General features: G+C 36.2%; 3 protein-coding genes across 4 annotated transcripts; 1 reads left to right on the forward strand and 2 right to left on the reverse strand.

Annotated features, from left to right (window-relative positions):
- Window positions 1-2,803: 2,803 nt before the first annotated feature.
- LOC103956127 lies at window positions 2,804-5,300 on the reverse strand. The gene is made up of 3 exons (XM_009368070.3): window positions 4,961-5,300; window positions 4,102-4,261; window positions 2,804-3,293 (listed from the first exon to the last, which is right to left on the reverse strand). Exons 1-3 carry the CDS (start codon window positions 5,096-5,098, stop codon window positions 3,106-3,108), a joined length of 486 nt encoding a protein of 161 aa, XP_009366345.2. The 5' UTR covers window positions 5,099-5,300; the 3' UTR covers window positions 2,804-3,105.
- Window positions 5,301-5,530: 230 nt separating this feature from the next.
- LOC103967977 (soluble inorganic pyrophosphatase 6, chloroplastic-like) lies at window positions 5,531-9,485 on the forward strand. Its single transcript, XM_009381307.3, has 6 exons — window positions 5,531-5,938; window positions 6,402-6,562; window positions 6,929-7,029; window positions 7,131-7,312; window positions 7,602-7,700; window positions 9,161-9,485. The coding sequence occupies exons 1-6, from the start codon at window positions 5,675-5,677 to the stop codon at window positions 9,251-9,253; spliced, it is 900 nt and encodes a 299-aa protein (XP_009379582.2). The 5' UTR covers window positions 5,531-5,674; the 3' UTR covers window positions 9,254-9,485.
- Window positions 9,486-12,320: 2,835 nt separating this feature from the next.
- Window positions 12,321-22,185, reverse strand: LOC103967978 (probable sphingolipid transporter spinster homolog 2). Of its 2 annotated transcripts, none has more exons than XM_048568744.1 (16): window positions 21,910-22,185; window positions 21,281-21,412; window positions 20,428-20,529; window positions 19,703-19,807; window positions 19,472-19,547; window positions 18,501-18,575; window positions 18,213-18,315; window positions 18,071-18,136; window positions 17,230-17,305; window positions 14,931-15,028; window positions 14,652-14,728; window positions 14,396-14,509; window positions 14,106-14,225; window positions 13,779-13,907; window positions 13,572-13,650; window positions 12,321-12,723 (listed from the first exon to the last, which is right to left on the reverse strand). In XM_048568744.1, the coding sequence occupies exons 1-16, from the start codon at window positions 22,020-22,022 to the stop codon at window positions 12,587-12,589; spliced, it is 1,602 nt and encodes a 533-aa protein (XP_048424701.1). In that variant the 5' UTR covers window positions 22,023-22,185; the 3' UTR covers window positions 12,321-12,586. The 2 variants fall into 2 exon arrangements, with proteins under 2 accessions (XP_048424701.1, XP_009379584.2); XM_009381309.3 differs by having other exon boundaries at window positions 18,056-18,136; window positions 21,910-22,183.
- Window positions 22,186-22,376: the final 191 nt, after the last annotated feature.

Here is a 22,376-nt window from a genome sequence, read left to right on the forward strand (position 1 = left end):
GAAAATCATACTTCTCAACGATATGAAGAGAATGATACCTTTCTCGATGGCTAAATCACGGTGGTTTGCCCGGACAATGGCCTGAATGTGACAGCCAGAGTTGAAGTTCTCTGTTTTTGTCGATTTCAAAGTGAATTTGGGCATGCAAACTCAAACCTTTGGCCTAGGGGTTGTGGAGAGTCATCCTACACCTTCAAACTTGACTAACCCAACAAGGTGTGGTCGGGTTTAGCTTGGAAAAATCCTACAACTCGCTGAAAATCATGGTGGGTTAGGAAATTGTCTATATGTTCATCGAAACATGCATGCATGCATGAAACCTCACTAGAACTTGAAGAAAACCTTGAGAAAGAGTTGAAGCTTACCAAGACGGAAGTAGTTTGGTTCGTCGGATTTCGTCAACATGCAAAATGAAAACTTTATATTTTTCCCCAAGTTAGTCACAGCCACAAGATTTTGAACGAGTTTCCTTGATGTTTTGAGTGTTTTTTGGTAGCCTTCATGAAGCTTGGAGGAGATGGTGATGCTTTGAGAATTTTTGGAGGTAGTTATGGTGGTGTTTTGATGTGCACCGAAAGGGAGAGAGTGATTAGAGCTATGGGAGAGAAAACTGGAAAAAAAAGGAGATAGTAGGGAAGAGAGAGAGAGAGAGAGAGAGAGAGAGGGGGAGAGAGAACCGGTTTTAAAAAAGAAAATGATGGTGATGTGTGAGTGATGATGAGAATTGATGATTGAGTGTGTAGGTACGGAGAGAGAGAAAGAAAGAGAGAGAGAGTGTGTGATCGGCTAAAAAAACAAATGAGGAAAACTAATAAAATGGGCTTGAAAATTTTGAGTTTTAACAATAAGGATAAAATAAAGGGTAAAATGAATAGTACTAGGATTGATTTTTTAGTATAAAAATGTTGTTTTTCTTTAAAATGAACAATACCTGAAGTTTTTCGTTAAAGTTCTCAATAAAAAAGAAGGTAAGAGGAAAAGTGGTGTGTGTTTTAATTGCCGCTTGCATCAGTCAGTACATGCAAGCAAAATCTCTGCACAAGGCAGATTTTAGTGTCCAAAAAGGGATTTGGATCCTCTCCGGAGCCCAAGGAGAGGATCCTCCTAACCAACACATGTGGGCTATTGGATTTTCATCCAACGGCTATAATTATTATAACTTTAAAGAGACATCCTTGTTTGTAGCCGCTGCATAAAAATCCAACGGCCCACATATGTTGGTCAGGAGGATCCTTTTCTTAGACTCTGGAGAGGATCCAAATCCTCCCAAAAGAACCCATGCAATGGTGCATGCTGCACAAGGAGAAAATTCCAACTTTTGAATTTGTTTCAGGTATTTCTATATAGTTTCGAACGTAACTTGTTCGTTATAACTCCGAATTGAGTTCCGTTTATGGCCATGTGTCTGTAAAAATGAGCACTACTTGAAAATAATAACATAAGAGTGGAAAAGTGAAAAGAAGATTGAGGTCCACGTGAAAGGCCTACGTGGCATCTCAAGGGAATTTTGATAATTTCACCACTATTAAGAATAAAATACACAAAATTTCGGGACGGGATGTCACAAATATGGACCGTTGGATGACATTCTTTTTGCAATCCAAGAGTTTAGATTGTGCCATGTGGATAACTAGTCTTTTTCAGATTTTTTTTTTAATATGGATTAACACGGACAATTGAATTTGGGAAATCCAACGATCCAAATTCGTAGCAATCCTTGAAGCCTGCAGCGCAGGGCCCACCACCTGCATCATGTCGATCCACTCGTGCTCACGCGAGCATGAAGAAGCCCACGCACTTGGCGCAATATATATAACGTGACTGACATCACCATGGCATCACACTCCCTCAACCTACTTCATTTTCACTGTAGCCCGATTGATTGGGCTTGGAGTATAGCGATTTTGTGCGTTTTGGGGTATTCGATCACCCAATTGCCAAGCAATTGGGAGGTGGACTTGCTCGTATTAGATGGATGGTTTAAATGTGAGATAAAATGCGGCATTTCTATCATCACTTATATTGTGGATCTTATCTTAAATTAATATAATCTAAAAAAAAAATTACCAAGTCATGTTAAGGCAATATTATAAGAGAAATGCCTATATTACACGGGGCACGGCGCATGGGGCACCATGTAATGTTTGAAGAAGGGGAATGAGTTCTCAAATCATGAATAGAGGATGATTTATTCACTCACATGATAATATGTGCCCTTGGGGCTTTTCTATTTGATTGTATCAAAAGGCTAATGAATTGGGCGAAATATACTATTTCACAAGTTTTATGTATTTTTATTAGGGGAACCGGCTTATTTGGTTTCGTTCATTACGATCTAGTTCCTACAAGTTGAACGGATATGTTTTCAATCATATGTCCTATAACAAAACATCAATATAAAACCAATCTCAATCTCTATGTGTTTCCATTATAAAAGAATTACGTATAATAAAACCAATATTAACAAAGTTTGTTTTACTTTTTCTTAGGATCATATAGAAATGGAATTATGATCATGAGATTCATTGTAGACAACTAATAAAATACCAAGTGCTAAGACAACCTTTATACGGTCTCAGCCCCATTAGCACATAAGAAATATGAACTCGATTTTGAACTAGTTTTTTCACAAACCGAACCAACTAGGACCGTTCTGAAAATAAAAATAATAACCGGATGGTTTACATCAGACCGGATAATACGATCCGAACCCACAGGTCCAAAGAGCTGCATGCCCACCCCTAGTTCCTACTTTTATTTTCAAGAAAATAATATACCGCAAGTAAAAATTCATCACCACGAGTGGCAAGGTGAAAATTAATTACTCCAATAAAGCAGATTTTTTATGAGTCTCAAAACAGGGAAAAAAATTATTGCAGATTTACATAATATTCACATTTCTTAAACTTGCTTTCAAGTTCTCAAATGAAAAACCATGGCAGGTGTCCTTAAAACTGAGCTAAAAGTAGAGCTCGAGAACTTGTAATCGACACAGATAACAAGCCGCTTGAAAGAACCATGTCGAAGGAACTCAGCAAAATGACCCCATAACTTCGGAAGAATGTCAGTAAGTGCAGCAACAACTATGAAGCGTAACAAGAGCTGTTAAGTAGATTTATCACTTTCTTGTTGAGATTTAGAATCTTTTGCCTTTTTCTCCATGACCTGCTGGATGCCTTCTTGGTACCCATGTATAAAACTTTGAAGAGCATCCCGATATGCAGAAGCTCTTGTCATGTACACGCGCTGTAGAGCAGGCTTTAGCGTCTCCATTCCTCCTCTTGCGGCCACAGCTATTTGTTTTTATTTCCAGAGAAAAAGCATTAAACATAATCAGATCTCAAACCATTTTAACTGAAAAGTTTATAGATTTCAAGGAAGCAACTGAAAATAAGTATTCTTTTGTTTTTATTAAGTATTCATAAAAAGTTGTCAGGTGTCCAAAGCTTTTTTCATTTGTTTTTTATGCTGTTAGAGAAGGGGGTGTTGAAATGAGAAAAGCTTATTACGACAGAAAAAAGAAAACAACACAGGGAAGAGAGAGCTAGGCCTATGAGTTTTGTCGCAACAGATTGGTAACAGTCATACAATCATAACCCAAAATTTATACAGAAATTTAGAAACACAGGCAATTGACAGATTAAAGTGAACCCACACACAAAACCAGCCAGAAAGAACTGCCTTACAAAAAAGCATATGTAGAAGTTTTTTTTTAAGCTGTTTGGATATACAAACAACTATTAAATCACTATTTTTCCTTTTTGAACAAACAACTACTAAATCATTATTAAAAAAGTAACTTTTTAACATATTGTCCTTCAAGCAGATTTGATGCATGTAAAACATTTGACAGAATCTAATGATCATGTAGCAGGATTCACTGATTATTATTTATTTATGCTAAACTCCAAAGTAAGAACATTGCAGGACACTAATGCAAACCAAATCAAAGAACAAAAAACAAAGATTTATTGGGCATCAATCATTATCTTCATAGTCATATGCATGCATACATTGTATAGAACAAGCAGGCTTTCCACTTAAGTTTTGTTAAAATGGCGACACTAATTGATGTGGCAGCATAATGTATAGATTACTTACCAAGATCCTCTAATGTTGAGGGTTCTTTCCCTTCAGCCGTTCTTTGTGCTCCACCAGGTCTATCTTCACTCTCCTCATTCTTATAATCATTAGGTCGCAGTTCAGGACCAACATCCCGCACCCAGCTGGCGGCATAAAGCCTAGAAGCCTCCTTCAAAACCTGACAACCAATAGAAGGTATAATACTATAAATTACCATCCTTCACGTTAACACCACACGCGTAAATGTACTAAAAGCTTTAACATATTCTAAGCATGAAAGCATAGTCAACATTCAATGAAAACAAGACATAAACTTATCAGAAACAGCCAAATATTATTTCTAGCTTAAATTATCAGAAACAAAATCAACTTTGATACTCAGAAGCTTGAATTTTAAAGCATCTATGGTTGAACAATTGACCTTATAATCAAAATTCATATCAGAATACGCCAAAGAAAGAACAAATGGTTACACCCACCAAAATCAAAGGCTCATATATACCCAACCCACACGTTCGATAAACACACAAACGCTTCTGCTCAATAGCACTTCTATGATTAGTACTTTTACCAAAAGCAATTAAGCACATAAAAATATTTTACTAATAACCCAAGTGTTTCCTGGAAAGCACCTATCCGTTACCTCAATACTACTTCTCCATGAAGGGCCATTTCAGACAATTGTTAAGAAATGTATTTTCTGATATCTGAAAGGTCAAAACAACTCCCCAAATCAACTTGCCAAAAGCATTTTAACAATCCAGTACTTGTAATTACTTCCATGATCCATGAGTGAGTTACATGAATCGGATATGAGCATGATTAACTACACAGCCTATATCTATATGTATAATGAAAATGAATGAAAAGGGCATACCAAGAACCGCTCATGCCAGGTGAGCTTACGACGCTTCTTTATATGAGGAGGGTCCGGTAGCGAAGATGGGAATGCAATCTCTTTCAGATCATAACGAATGTAATCACACACTTTCCGACACACCACCCTGACCTTCATTTCTGTGGCGCCGTTAACGTTTCTCACTTTGGACTGGCGGAGTTGCGTTAGACAGAGAGAGAGGTCTGCACTGCAGCCAGGGATTCTTACGGTGGTGTGTTCGGGCGGCGGGCGGCAGGAGGAGGGAGGAAGAGGGAGGAAGTGGGCGGGGATTTGTGTTTGCTGGGTTTTGCTTTTATCAAAACGGCCTCGTATTGATAGGTTTCAATTTCGCAATTTATTAAGTGAATGTACAGGTGGCAACAATTTAGCAAGGGTACAGAGGAGAGACAGAGGAAACGGGGAGATTTTTTAATATAACCAGAATACAAGTAATATATAACGAGTCGTATAGTAATAATAAAATATATTTATTCATAAAATAATAAATTAAATATTAAAATTTTCTGCTGTCCACGGAAAAACACACGTATTACTCGTGTGCTCGGATTAAATGAAAAAAATTTCGAGGAAACGGGGACGGAAGATTTGAAGTCCTTTCTTTCCTATAAAACTGGAGCGCACGCACAGAGACAGGAGCCAATCAAAGCATACCACTAACAAACTGCCACTCGTCCCTTCACCAGTCAGGGAGCCATGGCCACCGCGAGAGTGCTGACCGCCGCCAATACTTCCTGCTTGATCTCCAAGACGACGTCGTTCCCCACGAAGCTGAGTCCCTACAGCACTACCAGCCTTTGCTTCACCAGAAGAAGAGCAGTGTCGCTGTCGTTGTCGTCTTCTTCCAGGAGGCCCTTCAATTGCACAGCTATCTACAATCCCGAGGTTCAGATCAAGGAGGAAGGCCAGCCCGAAACACTAGATTACCGCCTTTTCTTCGTCGACCGTTCCGGTCAAAAGGTCTATGGTCTTTCCATTTTCTGTTGTGTTGTTTGTTTGGATTCTGAGAAAATGCAGGAAAAACTGGATAATGTGAAAGCTTCCTATAAATGTATCAAATGGGGTTATAATTCAGGAATTCGTATATTTCTTGTACACATATAAAATTTTTTGGTTATTATATGGCAGCTTCTGATGGGCAGGGAAATGTGTGAGTTGATGGCATATATCATTTGCTTCATTGAGGTCTCTCTGTTTCAAATTTGATTGAGTTTTCGGGATTCGATTTGTTTTCAGTGGGGAAATAGAACAACAACTCTGAGTATCCGTACTTCGAACTTGTGTTCAAAAGAGAAAATGTTTATATGCAATTCTAAAAGAAGATTCAAAATGCTGGGTTGTTGGAGACATGGTTGGGTTTCCACACGCCAATTAGTTCATTTTTGTTTCAATCTGCTATAACAACGTGTTGGTTTATACTTAGGTTTCTCCTTGGCATGATATACCTTTGCAAGTGGGTGACGGTGCATTCAACTTCGTGGTTGAAATACCCAAAGAATCGAGTGCAAAGATGGAGGTTGCTACTGATGAGCCACACACCCCGATAAAGCAGGATACAAAGAAGGGAAAACTTCGTTACTATCGGTAAGGTCTAATTTTACTTTTCTTAAGGTTATATTACAGTGTTTGTCCTTGTCTTGGTGCTTTATATGGTACCTGAATCAGTGTAATTTTTGGCTAAGGGTGCACCATGAATATATGTACGCCACTGTTGGTGCTGATTATCTTTATTTGTTTAGTTTCTTAGGTGCACGATTTTTTTTTTCCTGGGTGATAGATGCACGCAGAGAAGCACATGCACATATGAGTAACACTATAGCAAGAGTTTGATATTTAAGTTTAGTTGTTTGTCCTACAAACCATTAAGGTTATCTTATATGTTCCCTGCCCTTTAGTGTAAACGTATTGTTGTATCAAAAAAAGTTATCTTATGTTACCTATCCTTCTCAGCTACAATATTAATTGGAATTATGGGTTGCTCCCACAAACATGGGAAGACCCATCTCTTGCTAACAATGAAGTTGAAGGAGCATTTGGGGATAATGATCCAGGTCTGCTCACTTGTCTGTCTTTTATGTTGCCAACTTTTGCCCGAGGGAAGTACCAACTTTAGAAGGAAAACTAAAGCTCTTGTATTTTCAACAACTTTTAGTTGATGTTGTTGAGATAGGTGATAGTCGGAGAAAGATAGGTGAGATTCTGAAAGTAAAGCCATTGGCTGCTTTAGCTATGATTGATGAAGGGGAACTTGACTGGAAAATTGTTGCAATTTCATTGGATGATCCAAGGGCTTCTCTCGTTAATGACATTGATGATGTTGAGAAGCATTTCCCGGTATGTACTGCATTTTAACCAACCACTATCAGATTTCTGTAATTATGCACTCACCAACCATTGTCACCGTAATTAATGTATCTAAATATAGATGTTTTCAGTTTTTAAATTTATTGCTGTTACATGATATGATTACTGTACGAAAAATGGATAAAGTCTACCTAAACTCTTTTGAACAAAGTGGATGGTTATGATATACATTACTGTTTAGTTACAATTTATCTACCTTCATAAATTAGATCAACTAAGTACTAAGCTTTTTGAGGCTTAATCGTATGGTTTACTTCAGGGGACTCTCACTGCAATAAGGGACTGGTTTAGAGACTACAAGATACCTGATGGAAAGCCTGCTAACAAGTTTGGTCTTGGCAACAAAGCAGCCAACAAGGTAATTTTACAGTGGCCTTTTCAATTCTATCTGTGAATCCTTTTTTATTACTCTATTGGTTTTGTTCCTTTTTTTTTTTTTTTTTTTTTTTTTTTTTTTATCAATTTTATGGAGTGTTTCCTTTTTCTTCTTCCCATTATTCATTCCTTTATTGATTCAGTCACCAGCTTTCGATGGCACTCTGGCCTAGGAGCATAGTGCTCCTTGCAAAGTGCCAGTGTTGCAAGGAGACATGACAAGATCTAATTACAAAATTAGTTTAGGGGGAAGGGTGAAGGTCATCAAAGTATTACTCCTGTTTTATAGCCCAATTGTTTGTTCTAGTACACATACTGATGGGTTTAGAAAATGCATTCGTCCAAGTCAAATGTGATTTTCTGATTTGAAAGTGTTCAATAATTGCATACTTAAACTCATAATTCATGTAAGAATGTCTCTTTATGGTCATCGGACTTGAGTGTATAAAGAGTACTTCAAAACCAGGCAGTGGTATTGGGGGGCAGTGGAAGGGTTTAAGGTTAAGGGTGACATACCAGTTTTCTTTGCAGTTTATTTATTTCTAATCTTGATACGTTTGATACGTAGTATGGACTCAATATTCAGGAATAGGGCATGCTTTAAACAAATTGATGTCCTACAACATGAAGGCAGTCGAAACACGATTCATGATCTACCTTAGCTGGACAGTAATTACAAGTCTCTATTCATGCATCGTTATGAAATTAGTTAGTGGTCATGGCTTGCAGGAACATATACCTCCCATCATAAATAGCTAACTTGGCTCGGGTTCTAGTTACTTTAGGGTTTTAGTTGTTTCTTGTTTTTTTATTTGTTTTGTTTGAATTTCATGTTTTATTTGGTAAACTCCTTGTCTTTTTAATCAATCATCTGACAGTTGTGTGAGTCTAAAGTATTTGCATGCATCTTTTATCAACTTATCACAAACAATCAGATTTATGGTTCCTTTTGTTTTTTCTCTATGTTTTGTTTGTTTTTTTTTTTTAATTTTTTGGATAGGATTACATGATTATTTATTAAGAAATCAAGGGCTATGATTCGAGTTTTAAGTCTATAGAATTACTCTTTTAAGAGGCTTTGTGCATAGTTTTACGCAGCAAATTCAGAAATTTCTGAATATAAACTTCTCTCCCGGGTCTGTCACCTCTAAAACTTAATTATCGATGTTCTAACTTCGTGCGTATTGGTTGTTGATTATCTTTGTTCCTGTCTATTTACTGCTGGAAATTCTTTTCTGGTGTTGATTTGGTACTGTCCACTACACAGTAGCACACACTAATTGTCACACTTCACCTTCTTCTCTTGCTTTTCCTGTATAAGCATAGAATAATTACAATACCACAATCTGCAGAACATTACATATGAATTATACGACCTCTGTGCGCGCGTGCGCGCGACCTTTTTTTATATCTAATTATGGAAGCAATTCATATGATGAACAGGATTATGCTCTTAAGGTCATAACCGAAACCAATGAATCGTGGGCAAAGCTTGTCAAGAGATCAATTCCTGCTGGAGACCTCTCACTTGCATAGATATCAGTAGACTTTGAACTCCATGCGCTTAAATATATTTTGAGTTCCTGGTGATTCATTAGAGATAATTCCTTTTGACGAACCGGAGATGTTATTCATTAGAGATGATGCCCTGAATGCTTTCGCAAGTGAGTTTTTTAACACGTGACAAATTTAGTGAAGGTGGAGATGACCGCGCGATGTTACTAAAGGACTTGATTTTTTTCAGGTAAATTATGTTTGTTGTTTCACACACCCTTTGTTAATTTTTGTTATTTGATCATCTTCAATTAATTTGATCTAAGGGCCTGAGATTGAGAATTCGATGGCCTGAAATTGAGTAGTATGAAAAAGGAAAAAACGAGTGGATAGCACACAAAGAAGGGTGTGAAACCAAAAAAGGTGTGAAAATCAACTCCCAAGTGAAATTCAGGTTTACGTTTACTCGCGGCAAAGCTACATATTAAGCCAACTAGTTTTTTGTTGTATTTTAAATACAATTATATATTTACACTCAGAGTTTAAAAATACATTAGTATCTAATTTGTTATTCATGAAATTCTAACCAACTGATTTTTAGGGAAATTGTGTCCCCCCAGATAGGGATGGGCAACGGTTATGGTGGGTGGGTAACCCTGGTTATTTACTCATAACTGTTTATGCTCATACCCACATAACCATTTACCTGTTAGATAATTGCCTAAACAGTTATACTCATAACCGTTTATAAACAGTTAACCATACCTATAACTGCATACTCATTTAACCATAACCGTTTAATACCCATTTACCTTTTTAACCCGTTTATCTTTCTTTTTTTTTTTTTTTATAAGGAAAACTAAAGAAAATGACTTGAAAACTTTGAGTTTTAATGATAAGAACAAAATAAATGGTAAAAGGAATAGTATTAGGATTGACTTTTTAGTGTAAAAATGTGGTCTTTCGTTAAAGTGAACATTATCAGGAGTTTTTCGTTAAAAGTTCTATTTTTTTTTTTTACCATTACCTTTTTTTCACCCGTCTTCATGTTTTTTAACAACTTGAAAATTAAAAAAAAAATTTCATAATTTTCTTTTTTTTTGGATAATTAAACATCGTTATGAGTACATTTATCATACATTTCTGTATTTTAATTTTTTAAATCCTTATGCCATTCCAATAATTGAAATAATAATTTACAGACGATATTTTTAACTATTACCAATGAAGGTAATATAATATTGAAAACTTTAACAAAAAGCTCCCGTACTGTTCACTTTAACGAAAAACCACATTTTTACACTAAAAAATCAATCCTGGTACTATTCACTTTATCCTTTATTTTGTCATTCTCGTTCAAACTCAAAGTTTTCAAACCATTTTCATTAGTTTTCCTTATAATATTTGCCAAGTATTCTTGGGTTTAGAAAACTGTTTAAAAGACACTATTCTTGGGTTATTTAACCCATAATGTAAAGTATTAACATAATATATATATAATGAGCTACATTATATTATAATTAGCTATATAAACCATGCACTATAGTCAATAGCATTGATCTAAGTTTTGTCCGATAGAGAATATGGTTTATGTTAATTTTACATATATAAAATAAATTGGTAAACGGTTACCCATTTATAACGCGATTAATACCCATAACCACCCATTTAAATTTCCCGGGTAAACGGTTATATTTAGCTAAATGGTTACCCATAACCGTAATCGTGAAGTTTAAATAAGTGGATAACCGCAGGTACCCATAATCGCAGGTATTTTGCCCATCCCTACCCCCAACATCCCTTAAAAAAAAAAAAAAAAAAAAATTGTTATTCTATCATTGCGTTGGAGCGACGTTTGAACATGTCATGACACAGGGCGGGCCTTAACCAAGGCAAAAAGGAATTGAATTATATGTTGAATAAAGAATTAGCTGTGAAGGAACTTGTTAATGCAGGGTCCTTTTAAATCTTTAAAATATATATAGATGTGCTATTTGGAAGTGAGAGGTCTTGGGCTCAAATCTCATTTACAGTTAATTCAATACCAAATTAGGTTGCTTACTATATTGCTTAGCCAAACTTTCATTTCCTTTAAAGTAAAAATATCGATGTTCTCAAAATATATAACTCTCATCCTAGCCCACAAAGGTGGGCTTGTAGAAGGCACATGAAAAGAAAAGAAAATCAAAGAATTGGGCTTGTGAGCCAACACAGTGAAACCAGACGACTGGGCATCACAAGGATTGACGGCAACCGCTACAGACAACCGCCCACCGATATTGGTTTACTATTCACAAAGAAAATGAGCACCTATTCAAAAAGTACTTGCCGGACACTTAAAGACTATCGGCAAATTAACAACTTTACAACACAAAACCCTAGTGACATGCCTACTCAAACATCAACTCTGGACCATATGTTGACCATCAACAAGAGAAGAGGCCTATGAAGTGACATAAAGGTTGTCATACTAAGTTGGACAATGCTTCCTCAACCCCTTAGGGCCGAGCAAAGCACTCATTATGTGTTGGCCCATGAAGCCTTTCAACTAGCCCTGAGCAAAGGCAACTCCACGTGTCGATTGAGTACGGAAGGAGTAGGCAACAAGCTATGTCTACACATGTATTCATTTAATGTAAGAGCGGTGAGCCCAAGACTTTTGGAGCCTATATAAGAGGGACGAGTGCCTCTTATATGCGGTCGGAATCACAAAAGAAAAAAAAAAAAAATCTCGTTGAGCACTTTGTATTATTCACCTCACATATACTACAGTGGACATAAACTAGTTTTGATGATGAACCGCTTAAATCTTATAGTCAATAATCTAAACCTCTAGTCCAAGTCCATCAAGGGTTGACGATATTGGTCGTTATGGACCTCTCAATTTTGAACGTTAAAAGAACTTATTCTTCCAATCCCTATAAAAGTAGTCGGATTGAGAGAGAAGTTCCTCCATGGCTTAATACACTTTCTTCCTTCAACTTGAACAAGGTTTGCAAGTTACATCAAATTTTCAATGCAAGTTGAATCTATTGAGCAATTAAATCCAATACAATTCAGTATTAGACACCAAACGAGGCCGAAGGTTATTTACTTATAAGATAATAAATGGACAAGAGAATGTTTAGAGTTCAAATTATCGAATTGAAAATACATGCCAAAGGCAAGAAAATGGTCGGGTTATTAACATGCATTTTTGTACAACCTTAAAAAATTCAAAATGAAGAACAAATATGAACATATGCATTGGAAAGTAGAACTTTTAAAAGAAAATTACTGCACTTGAGACCGTATGTACAGAACTAAAACAACCTACTAAACAAGGCCTGGATATGTGACTGGTTGCAACGAAAGATAAAAGAAAAGTATCTTGTCTCATGGTTCAGCAACAGATTCAGTTGTTTCCATCTTCTTCCCTTCAAGCAATGGCGTTGTGCTTGACTTTTCGGTTTTGGTGGTGATCTGATGCTCACTTTCCTCGTTAAATCTATCCACGCTGTGCAGAAAGATTCCTGTGACGGTGGCCAAACGAGGATTACAAATCTAAGGGCTGATCTCGATTTCGGTCCATTAAATGTAATAATGATGGTCAATATTCCAATCAACTTCATCAAATTCACACCAGGTGTTGATCATAGTATAGAGTGTATGTATGAAAAGAACACTATTGGGTAAAGAAAAGAAAAAACACTTGCTCTTTTCCAAGAGGGATTTTTTCAAGTACCCAGTACACAAGTTGGTAATTCACATGTCATAATACAAGTGGAGAGAGGATATATTTTTCGGCATCACTCCACTTGTATTGTGACCCATGGACTACCGGCTTGTGCACCGGGTACTTGCAGAAAATTTTCCTTTTCCAGTTTTACTGATGTCACATCTATTTGGGAATTACTCAAAGGGAATTGTTATTAACACTCTAAAAATCTCATTCTACACTCCAAACTTTCTATATTAGGAAAGAAAAATGCACTTGTAAGGAGTGTAGAATGAGATTTTTGGAGTGCCAATAACACTTTCCTTACTCAAATATCCATGCACTTATTAAAATTCCTGACAAGTCATCAAATTCAGAAGTTCCACGATAAAATATCAGGGCCACTCCACAAGCCGGTAATTCACATGTCATAATACAAGTGGAGAGAGGATATATTTTTCAGTGTCACTCCACTTGTATTGTGACACGTGGAGTACCGGCTTGTGCACTGGGTACTTGCAGAAAATTTTCCTTTTCCAGTTTTACTGACGTGACATCTATTTGGGAATTACTCAAATATCCATGCACCTATTAAAATTCCTGACAAGTCGTCAAATTCAGAAGTTCCACGGTAAAATATCGGGGTAACGACAAGAATCTTACCTATAAACCATATTAGAGCTGATGGAAAGAAAACAGCTGTTAGAATAAGAGCAGTCTTCCTCCAGTTGTTAATGGCATCCTGCACAGTCAAAAATCAATCCAAAGCCAAAAGAAAGAAGAATACTCAGTTAGAATGTGCAACTAAGGATTTTTATGAGACCATTTGCAAGTTAAACAACATATAATGAAATAAAAAGGAAGGCAAACCTGGAGAACTCCAACAAGAGGTGCGGAAGGTACATCACCGAAGAGATGAATTGAAACAGTAGAAATAGCCATAGATAGCGGCCTCATACTAGGCTTAACACAGTGGAGACAAATGTAATTTACAGGACCCTGCAAAAGGGAAACATAGAAGACCAAGAGGAGTGAATATTCCATAGGTCTGGCACTAAATATCTATCATGCAAACAGTGTGATATTGTAATTATCTACTTTTTGAGCCATACAAAGTATTTCAGTGTTCGGCAGCATAGGCAAATTGAACAAAACCTAAAAAATAAATGGAGAAAATTTCATTGAATAGGAATGTACCTGAGTTGCAAAGACAAGTAGTTCACCGATTGCGAAAAGAGCTAGGAAAACATACATATTCTTGAAGCAAAAGGCACCGAAGCAAAAGGCACCACCAATTAACGTTACCGCTGAAAGAAGCTGCAATAGAATATAGTACTTAGAGACAAAGGCAAAGAAACAAAAAGGAACACGATGATTGGACAATGACTACACAAGGTATCCAAAGACAAACGGCAATATTGCATATAAACAACTTTGATTTTATAGATTTGTTAAATAATGGTATCAAGGAAAATATTCTAGATTACCTTAAAAGCATTAGAGATAGTGTTAGTCATATAATCCAGAAGAAAGCCTCCCGCTAGTGTGCCCAATATTCCGGACATGATTGTAATACCTCCAAATATCGTATCTGCATCATTCTGCCAAAAGAGCATGAATTTAAAGCAGGTTTTACCATGGAGCTATCTCCTAACTACTTAACATCAACTTTGACTACACGGAATTGGAAAGGAAAAAAATATTGAATGATACAAATCTATACAATCAAAGTAAAACGCTTACCATATGATATATATTATATCCCGCCTTAGGTCCCCAATATGAGTATGCACCTATGACAAAGTTGTATGCTATGTAACCTAAGAATGAAAATTTCACATTTACAGGGAATTAGTATATAGAGAAAGATGAAGGCCATGACGACTAAAATAGTACACCACTGAATGAGTTCTCAGGAAACTAGCCAGTGAAAGAACCATATAAAGAAACAACCATGAACCAAAGAAATCCATATATAAAACCTGGTAGGTAAAGCAGGTGGGGAAAGAAAAAGATAAGTACCTAGAACATTCACAACATAAACCTTATCCACCAACAGCACCTTCATATCATTCAAAAACCTTGATATTTGATTCTTTATGTTTGATGCAACCTTTGACCTGCCATAAAACAAATAGCACGTGACACAACATAGAAAGTTAAACGAAACAATAGTTTGGCGTGTAATGCTTTACTGTCATGCTCATGCAAGTGGAACCCACATATACTTCATTATACGAAACCAGCTATTTGTGCTATTCCTTGCAATGCCTAATGAGACCTCTCACAGTTGCTTTATTTGACACTTATAATGGAGGCTATTAATATGATAAATATGCGCATACCATTTAAACAAGAAGCTCAATTTACCCTCAAGGATATATTAGGAGGAGAAAACGGTGGTCAACATTAAAACACACCTGAGGAAGTTACACCAGCTTCATAGGCTGGTCCAGCTTACAATTAATCTTTCCAATTCTCATAAATGATTCACTTAAAAGTCCACCTGGTTACTGATTCGATGCCAATTAACGTCCAACATATTCAGTTTGATATGTAAATGTTCCATTTAAACGATATTTCATTAATACCCTTTTAATTCTTTCCAAATTTCTACGTTCCTTATGTAATTCAACTATTGTCTCTGAATGAACAGGGTGAGCATGGAAATAATTGACTACTTAAAACGATACAGAAACTCAAGTAGAGAATGAAGTTTATGGAGTATTTTTTAAGTTTCTTTTAGGTGTTTCATGGAATGCATGACCATGTTTCTTGGATCCTTTTGTTTTCTCTAACAAATCCTGTGTTTCTTATCCCTTAAAAAAAGGAGTGTCATTTAGTTAACTGGAACAGTGTTTCATGGACTCCAAGTCCACGTTTCTTGTATTCCTTGCATTTTCTCTAATAAATTTCGTGTTTCTTATCCCTTAAGAAAAAAAAAGGACTGTATTTATGATAGCTGGAATATTGTTTCAAGTTGAGCAAAGCTAACCAAAATTCAAGAACTTGTAAACTTAGTTAATTCTCACATGGTCCTTGAGATTTGCATAACTCCTCATTTTGGTCCCTAAGATTTTGAAATCGATAGAAGTGGTCCCCGAGTTTGTTCACCATCAATTATTTTGGACATTCCGTGAAAAATCTCCATTAAATAAGGATAAAATGACAAAAATACCCTCAAATTTTGTCAAATCATTTTGACCTATTGTTTATTAAATTGAGGGTAATTTTGTCCCTTTAATCTTTATTTAACATAACTATTCATCTATGTAGCATGGATACGGATGCGAATACGGTGATACAGCTATTTTCTAAATATTAGGATACAATACGGCATGGAGACGTTAATTAAAAATATGCATTAATATATATTAATAAATATATTAATAATTGTATATAAATATATACGGCATGGATGCTAAAAAATATGCATTATTTTGTAATATAAATATAAATATATATGGCATTATTTTCTCATAAAACAGAAACCCTGGTTTGAAAAGAAAATGTCACATGACTTCAAAAAATACCCTAAGTACCTAGCACAATAGAATATGCCGCCGTCACCTTCTTTCCAATTGCAGATCTCGCCGTTTCGACACTCTTCTACACAGAGCTCTCCCTCCCCCCTCTGAACCCTCTCCCCCCCTCCCCCTCTGAGCCCTTTCTCTCCCCCCTGGTTAGATCATTTGATGCTGAGCCGCTCACAACTAGATGGGTTATATCGTTGTGTATCCAAAAAGTTGGATTCGCTTATCAAAAGCGTATCAACGACGTATCCAAATGTCCATTGGTCAACGGATACGTTCAGATACGTATCCGGAGCGTGTCGGCACATATTGGGCGCGTATCGTATCCCAAACCGTATCTGATATGGGATACGCTCTTAAGCTGGCATGTCTATGCTTCGTAGCTATTCATGGAAGAACCAAAATGATTGATGGTGGACAATCTTAGAGACCACTTGTATTGATTTCAAATCTCAGGGACCATTTTGGCTAAAAAGCCAAAAGCTTATCCCCATCAAGGTGGTGGCTGTGTGTCTAGGTATATACAAAAACATACAAATTTTAGGTATTATATTACACAGAGGTAGCTTCAATTGAGGGACACCTGTTGTAGGCCCACTCCAGATTGTATTTCAAGAATCCAAATTGTGTAGTTTTTAGAGTTTTGATGAAACACTGTTTTCATCTAATTTTTTTGCTACAACTAGATGTCTTAATGATTTCGTATTTGTCTAATATTTTGCAAGACCTTTGATTGTAGAACTAAGAAATCTATTACATACATATGAGCTCAAGGATGAGTGACTCACTTGGAAGATTTTTGTAAGGTGGAATTTCTCATATCCTTCTTCATCGAATAGGAAGCACCTTTACCATTCGAAATACCTGAATTTGTGCAGAGTTTCAAAACAAAATTAGCAATGTCAAAGGAAAAGAGTAACTATAATACAGTTAACAGAACAGAAACCTTCACTATCCTGATAAAAATAAAAAGTTAATAATACATAATCAGCAGTACTTTCTGTTTCAAGAAAGAGAGGCAGAAACAAAGGAAAAGGCGATTAACTAACATAACAGAAGTTTTAAATTACATATTTTACAACTTCACATCGTAAGAATTTATGGTTCAAAAATTTGTTATTATGCCAAAGAGCACCGCTAACTAACGTGACACATAGCATCATTACTTTATAATGCATAGCACAATGTTCAGAATTTATTCAGAATCATGAGCTTTTGCTCCCTGAAAACTTAAGGAAATGAGGAAACCTACTAGTGAAGCAACTCCTCTTACAGGATAGGGGATTTAGAGATTTTTCATAAAAGTTTATTGGATGGACGTATCCTAACATAAATTTCCATGTCAACTCAACTCAACTTAGTTTTTATCCCAAAAGGAAAATCTGAGAAAAGTTATCATATAAATTAATAGAACTCCTAAAGAATGCAGTTATGCAGTATAAACTGACGGTAAAATCCTAAATCACAAAGTTATTTATCGATGAATGCTTCACATCCACATAGCCCATTAGAGAGGTTCCAATTAATCATAAGGTATTCTGCAGCTACTCAGAGAGAGGACATGGGTTTGTTTTTATAAAGGTCCATTATCTGTAGATACAGCTTCCACATTACCATAAGTATCAGCACCTTGAACTTCTTCAACAGCCGTTTCCACTGCTGTAACTGCTTTTTTAGATTCAGGATGAAAAAAACCTGTAATCACAAATTGCTTAGCAACGACCCTTAGAAATGTGGTGGAAGAAAAATGGATTGATGCCTCAAATCAGACCTTTCAGCTGCAAAGGCTTCATAACAAATCCTAGAATAGCAAATGGTAGCATAAGGATTGCTTCCCCCACAAATGCATAACGCCAATTGGTGTGACTTCCAACCTATGTAATATAAACAACAGACAACCAAAAAAGGATCAATGTGATTCGTGGAAACATGTGAGGACCCTCAAACTGTAAACAAACATGCACTTTTTATATAAAGAGTTCTATCTAGAAAATTTATTTGGGTCAAGACACCATATATCCCATGAAACTAACCCATGTTGCAATTAAGGATAACTTACCACCCCACCATAAACATAGCCAAGTGCATATCCACTTGGTATGCACATGTAGAATATAGCAAGCCACGCAGTTTTCTGAAATAATAGACAGCATAAATCACTTGACAGCAAATCTAAAAATATATATGATTTTAAATAATAAAATAAAAAAAGCAATGAGGTGTATACAACATCAAAAAGAATATCTACATGATTGGACAGGTGGTGGGTGTTAAAAGAAAACCTACTGCTAAGAACATATCGAAAAGCTATTGATAGTTTAGAAAAAGTCAACTACCACTGCAACTCTAACATATTTCTGACAGGGAATCGTACACGTTCCATGGCACACTACTGCAAAGTGATAACACATGGCATTCTAAGAATGAGGCAGCGACCAAGTTACGTTACAGTGGCTTTATATAGGGAAAGAAAAGAAAAAAAACAGGAAAACTACAACTCGACATAAAGTACAACTTGAACTTTTATAATCCGTTAGATGCCGTATTTTAAATGGGTTTGGTCACAATATTTTGCTTATATATTTTCTTTAGTTATAAAATTGAGATAACTACATGTGAAACGAAGGCCTACTGATGCCCTAGTTAGAAGATGCGATTATGGGACAAAGGTTCAAGGCTGAAGGGGTAGAGGAAGACCTAGGAAGACTTTGGAAGAGACTCTAAGGAAATACTTAAGAGTACTTGGATCTTACGGAAGACGTGACACAGAACCGAGCGCAATGGCATTATAGGATTCATACAGCCGACCCCACTTAGTGGGAAAAGCCTTTGTTGTTGTTGATGTTGTATAAAATTGAGATAACTACTTATCTTAAGGTAATGTAGTTTTTTCTTTCAAGTTATTTGCTTTTTTTAATAAGGTTCAAAATCTTCAAAAGTATATCCCACCGTCATTCTTTTGGAATGAAAATCATAATGAAACCAACAAATTTAAAATGTTAGGCAGCCGTGAAACAAAAGATACCATACCTGAGCAGCTGGGGCATTATCGTCAATGAATGGAGCTGCAAGACTAATAAATGAAGCTTCACCAACACCAACTAGCCTTTAGAGAACAGAAAAGTAATTAAAACAAGCAAAACAAACAAACATGATCAAACAATAACCCACATTACGGGATTGCTCAAAAATGAGCCATCAAGGAGCAACAAACTGGGGAAAAGATATATCAATAAAACAAGAAGGATATAAGTTACTTACATGCGGAAAATAGTAATGGACCAGAAACCCAATGAACAAGCACAACCAACTATCGCAAAGGTCCAAACTGATAATCCAACTCCAATGAGCCTAAAGGGACTTACACTGAAAAATTTAAAATTGCATAAATAAGAAATCCAAATGCTTCTGAATTTATACATATCTGCACGCGCACACACACAGAGACAAATATATATACACACACACATACATGTAGTACACTTCTTATAAGATAGTGTGTGCACAGAGGCGAGTCTTTTAAAACTAAATATAATTATTATCTTTGATTTAGTTATAATTATTTGTTTAACAAAGTATTCTATTTTATAAATATAATGATTATATAACATATATTAAAATTTTAGGTACCGTGAGGCTCGCCTCACGCCTAGGCGGGGCTATCCATGGGACGCCTTTGCCTTTTAATACATTGACCGCATCATAGACGGCACCCTATATCTCTCCAGAAACCCAAAGCCCGAGTGCTAAAATTTAAACCCACTTGTCAGAAGAATGGGGCAAAAACCAGCCTGATTTTCAAATGAAACAAGTCTGCATGTAGACTGTTTGCACTTGAAGCTTATCTATATGTGTGTATCCAATTATTCATAGATGTGCACATAAAGGGGTGTGCGCGAGTGCGCACAACAGAATTGTCTTCATAGACAGACATAAATGTATGACTGTTGTTTGATGTTTAGTCTATACTAACAGGTGACTGTTACCTCTTTGCTAATGATGCAAATACAGGAGAAGCAATAAGAAGTCCAACCATAAAAGCTGATGATAGAACTCCATCTTGAAAGTTGTTCAAGTGAAACTCCCCCCTACAAACAAAAAGAAATTAAGGATATTAGTACAGTCAAGGATGATTTCTATTTCTATGGAAAGTAAAACATTTATCAGAAAAGAGGAAAAAGAAAATGGAAAACAATTATCACATGCAGGACACATACAAGAAAAGGAAAAGCCCACGAGTAGCTTAAAAATAACCAAAACAATGGCATAGAATGTAAATGAAGTATAAAAGGTGACCTGGACAAAGCTTTTCAAACAATTGTTCGAAAGCATTTCTATGCAAATCGTATACCCAAGGAACTTGTGAGAAGGGTTAGACAAATATTATATTAGAAAGGAAGATACTTATCTCAAAAGACTGCATGTTGCAAGCACCGTGTAGTAAAAAGAAGAGAAATTGATTAAAAATGGATAAAATGCAGACAATCCACAACTGCCTCGACCTCAAAGTCTCAATACTGATGCAGACTGTAGTTGGTGGTATGTTTCACACACCACAGCTAAGTATATTAATAGGAGAACAATTTTGCACAACTTCTCAAATACAGTGCTCTTAGAAAACCAAATGACATTTTTTATATCAATAACAAATTGATACGGATACACACTTGTTTATTTCAGAAATCTCAATAACGTTTCTGTACCGTAGCACTTAGAACATGATTACAGGCAAAAACCTGAAAACTTTGTACATTCAAGTAAATCAAGCAATGCATAAAGACAACCAAATATGAAAACCAGAGAAATAAGGAAACCATCAGATAGTTCTTAGAATCTTACTGTATCCCAGTACCAGCCGTGCATATACCACTATCTGTACATGTTGTGCGGCTCCCATTGACACCATTGCTTGCTATTGTTCCTCGGTCCACATAATTTATCAAGTTAATCAAGCAAAAGATAACAAGTAACCTGCAATCAGAGCAGAAAGACATTTATTACTCACCGAACAAAAAAAGAGATAGTGAAGTGGTTCAAAAGTCTTGCAAAACCTTCATATGACATTTGACTCAACCCAGCTGAAAGCTCAAACTTATAAATATATTCTAACTCCACAGCATTCATTTACATGATACATCACCTCATCCTTTCAATTTCAAACTAGTTTAACTCATTAAGCATCCAACAATTCTCACAATTTTCCCCTTCCATCCATAATTTTCACAGAAAAAGCATTAGTGCCCACAATGGAGAAAAACCGAATTTCCAGTAAATCACCAAATTTCTGAAACCTACATACAAATACCGTGTATTTTCCAGACCCAAGCAACAAAAACAATCAAAAATCCAAAAAGATATAAAAAGGTCAAGACTTTCTCTTGATTTCCATATTTTCTCAGCAACCAAACAGACCCCAGAACAGAACCCAATAAAAAAAAACAACACAAAACTGTAAGAGAATCAATGACCTCTTGGGCGTGAACCAGGAAGGAGCGGGAGCTGCTGTTGAAGCAATAACCATGGCTGTCTCCGCCAGACGGGGCTTGGCTTCTTCGGAAGACTTTGTTGCCTTTTGAGCCATAGAGGTGGAGTAAAATATACTTTTAATACTCTTTAATCCGGTAAAAATTATCTTTAGTTAAAAAGTAATGTAAATGGTTTTATTTTTTCTGAGTTGAAAGTTGGAACTTGGAATGGTAGTTGTGTGGGAGATGTGTGCGTCTTTCAACCCTACTCCCTCCTCCCCGAAGGCTTCGTTTCTTGCGAGTTTTACAGTAAAGCTCCACGAACTTTAATGTTTGACCGCTTTTGGAGTTTGAGTTTGACAAAGTTTCATCAATGTTTCCAAAAATTATTATTCTCTTCACCACTGTTTAGCCAAAATGATTTTTGAAATTGTTATATTTTCCCTTTGGTCCCTGTCATTTAAAATTAA

This window comes from the organism of the source record quoted next, unplaced genomic scaffold (genome assembly GCF_019419815.1).
Source record: "Pyrus x bretschneideri cultivar Hongxiangsu unplaced genomic scaffold, Pyrus_bretschneideri_v1 Contig49, whole genome shotgun sequence".
NCBI lineage: Eukaryota > Viridiplantae > Streptophyta > Magnoliopsida > Rosales > Rosaceae > Pyrus > Pyrus x bretschneideri.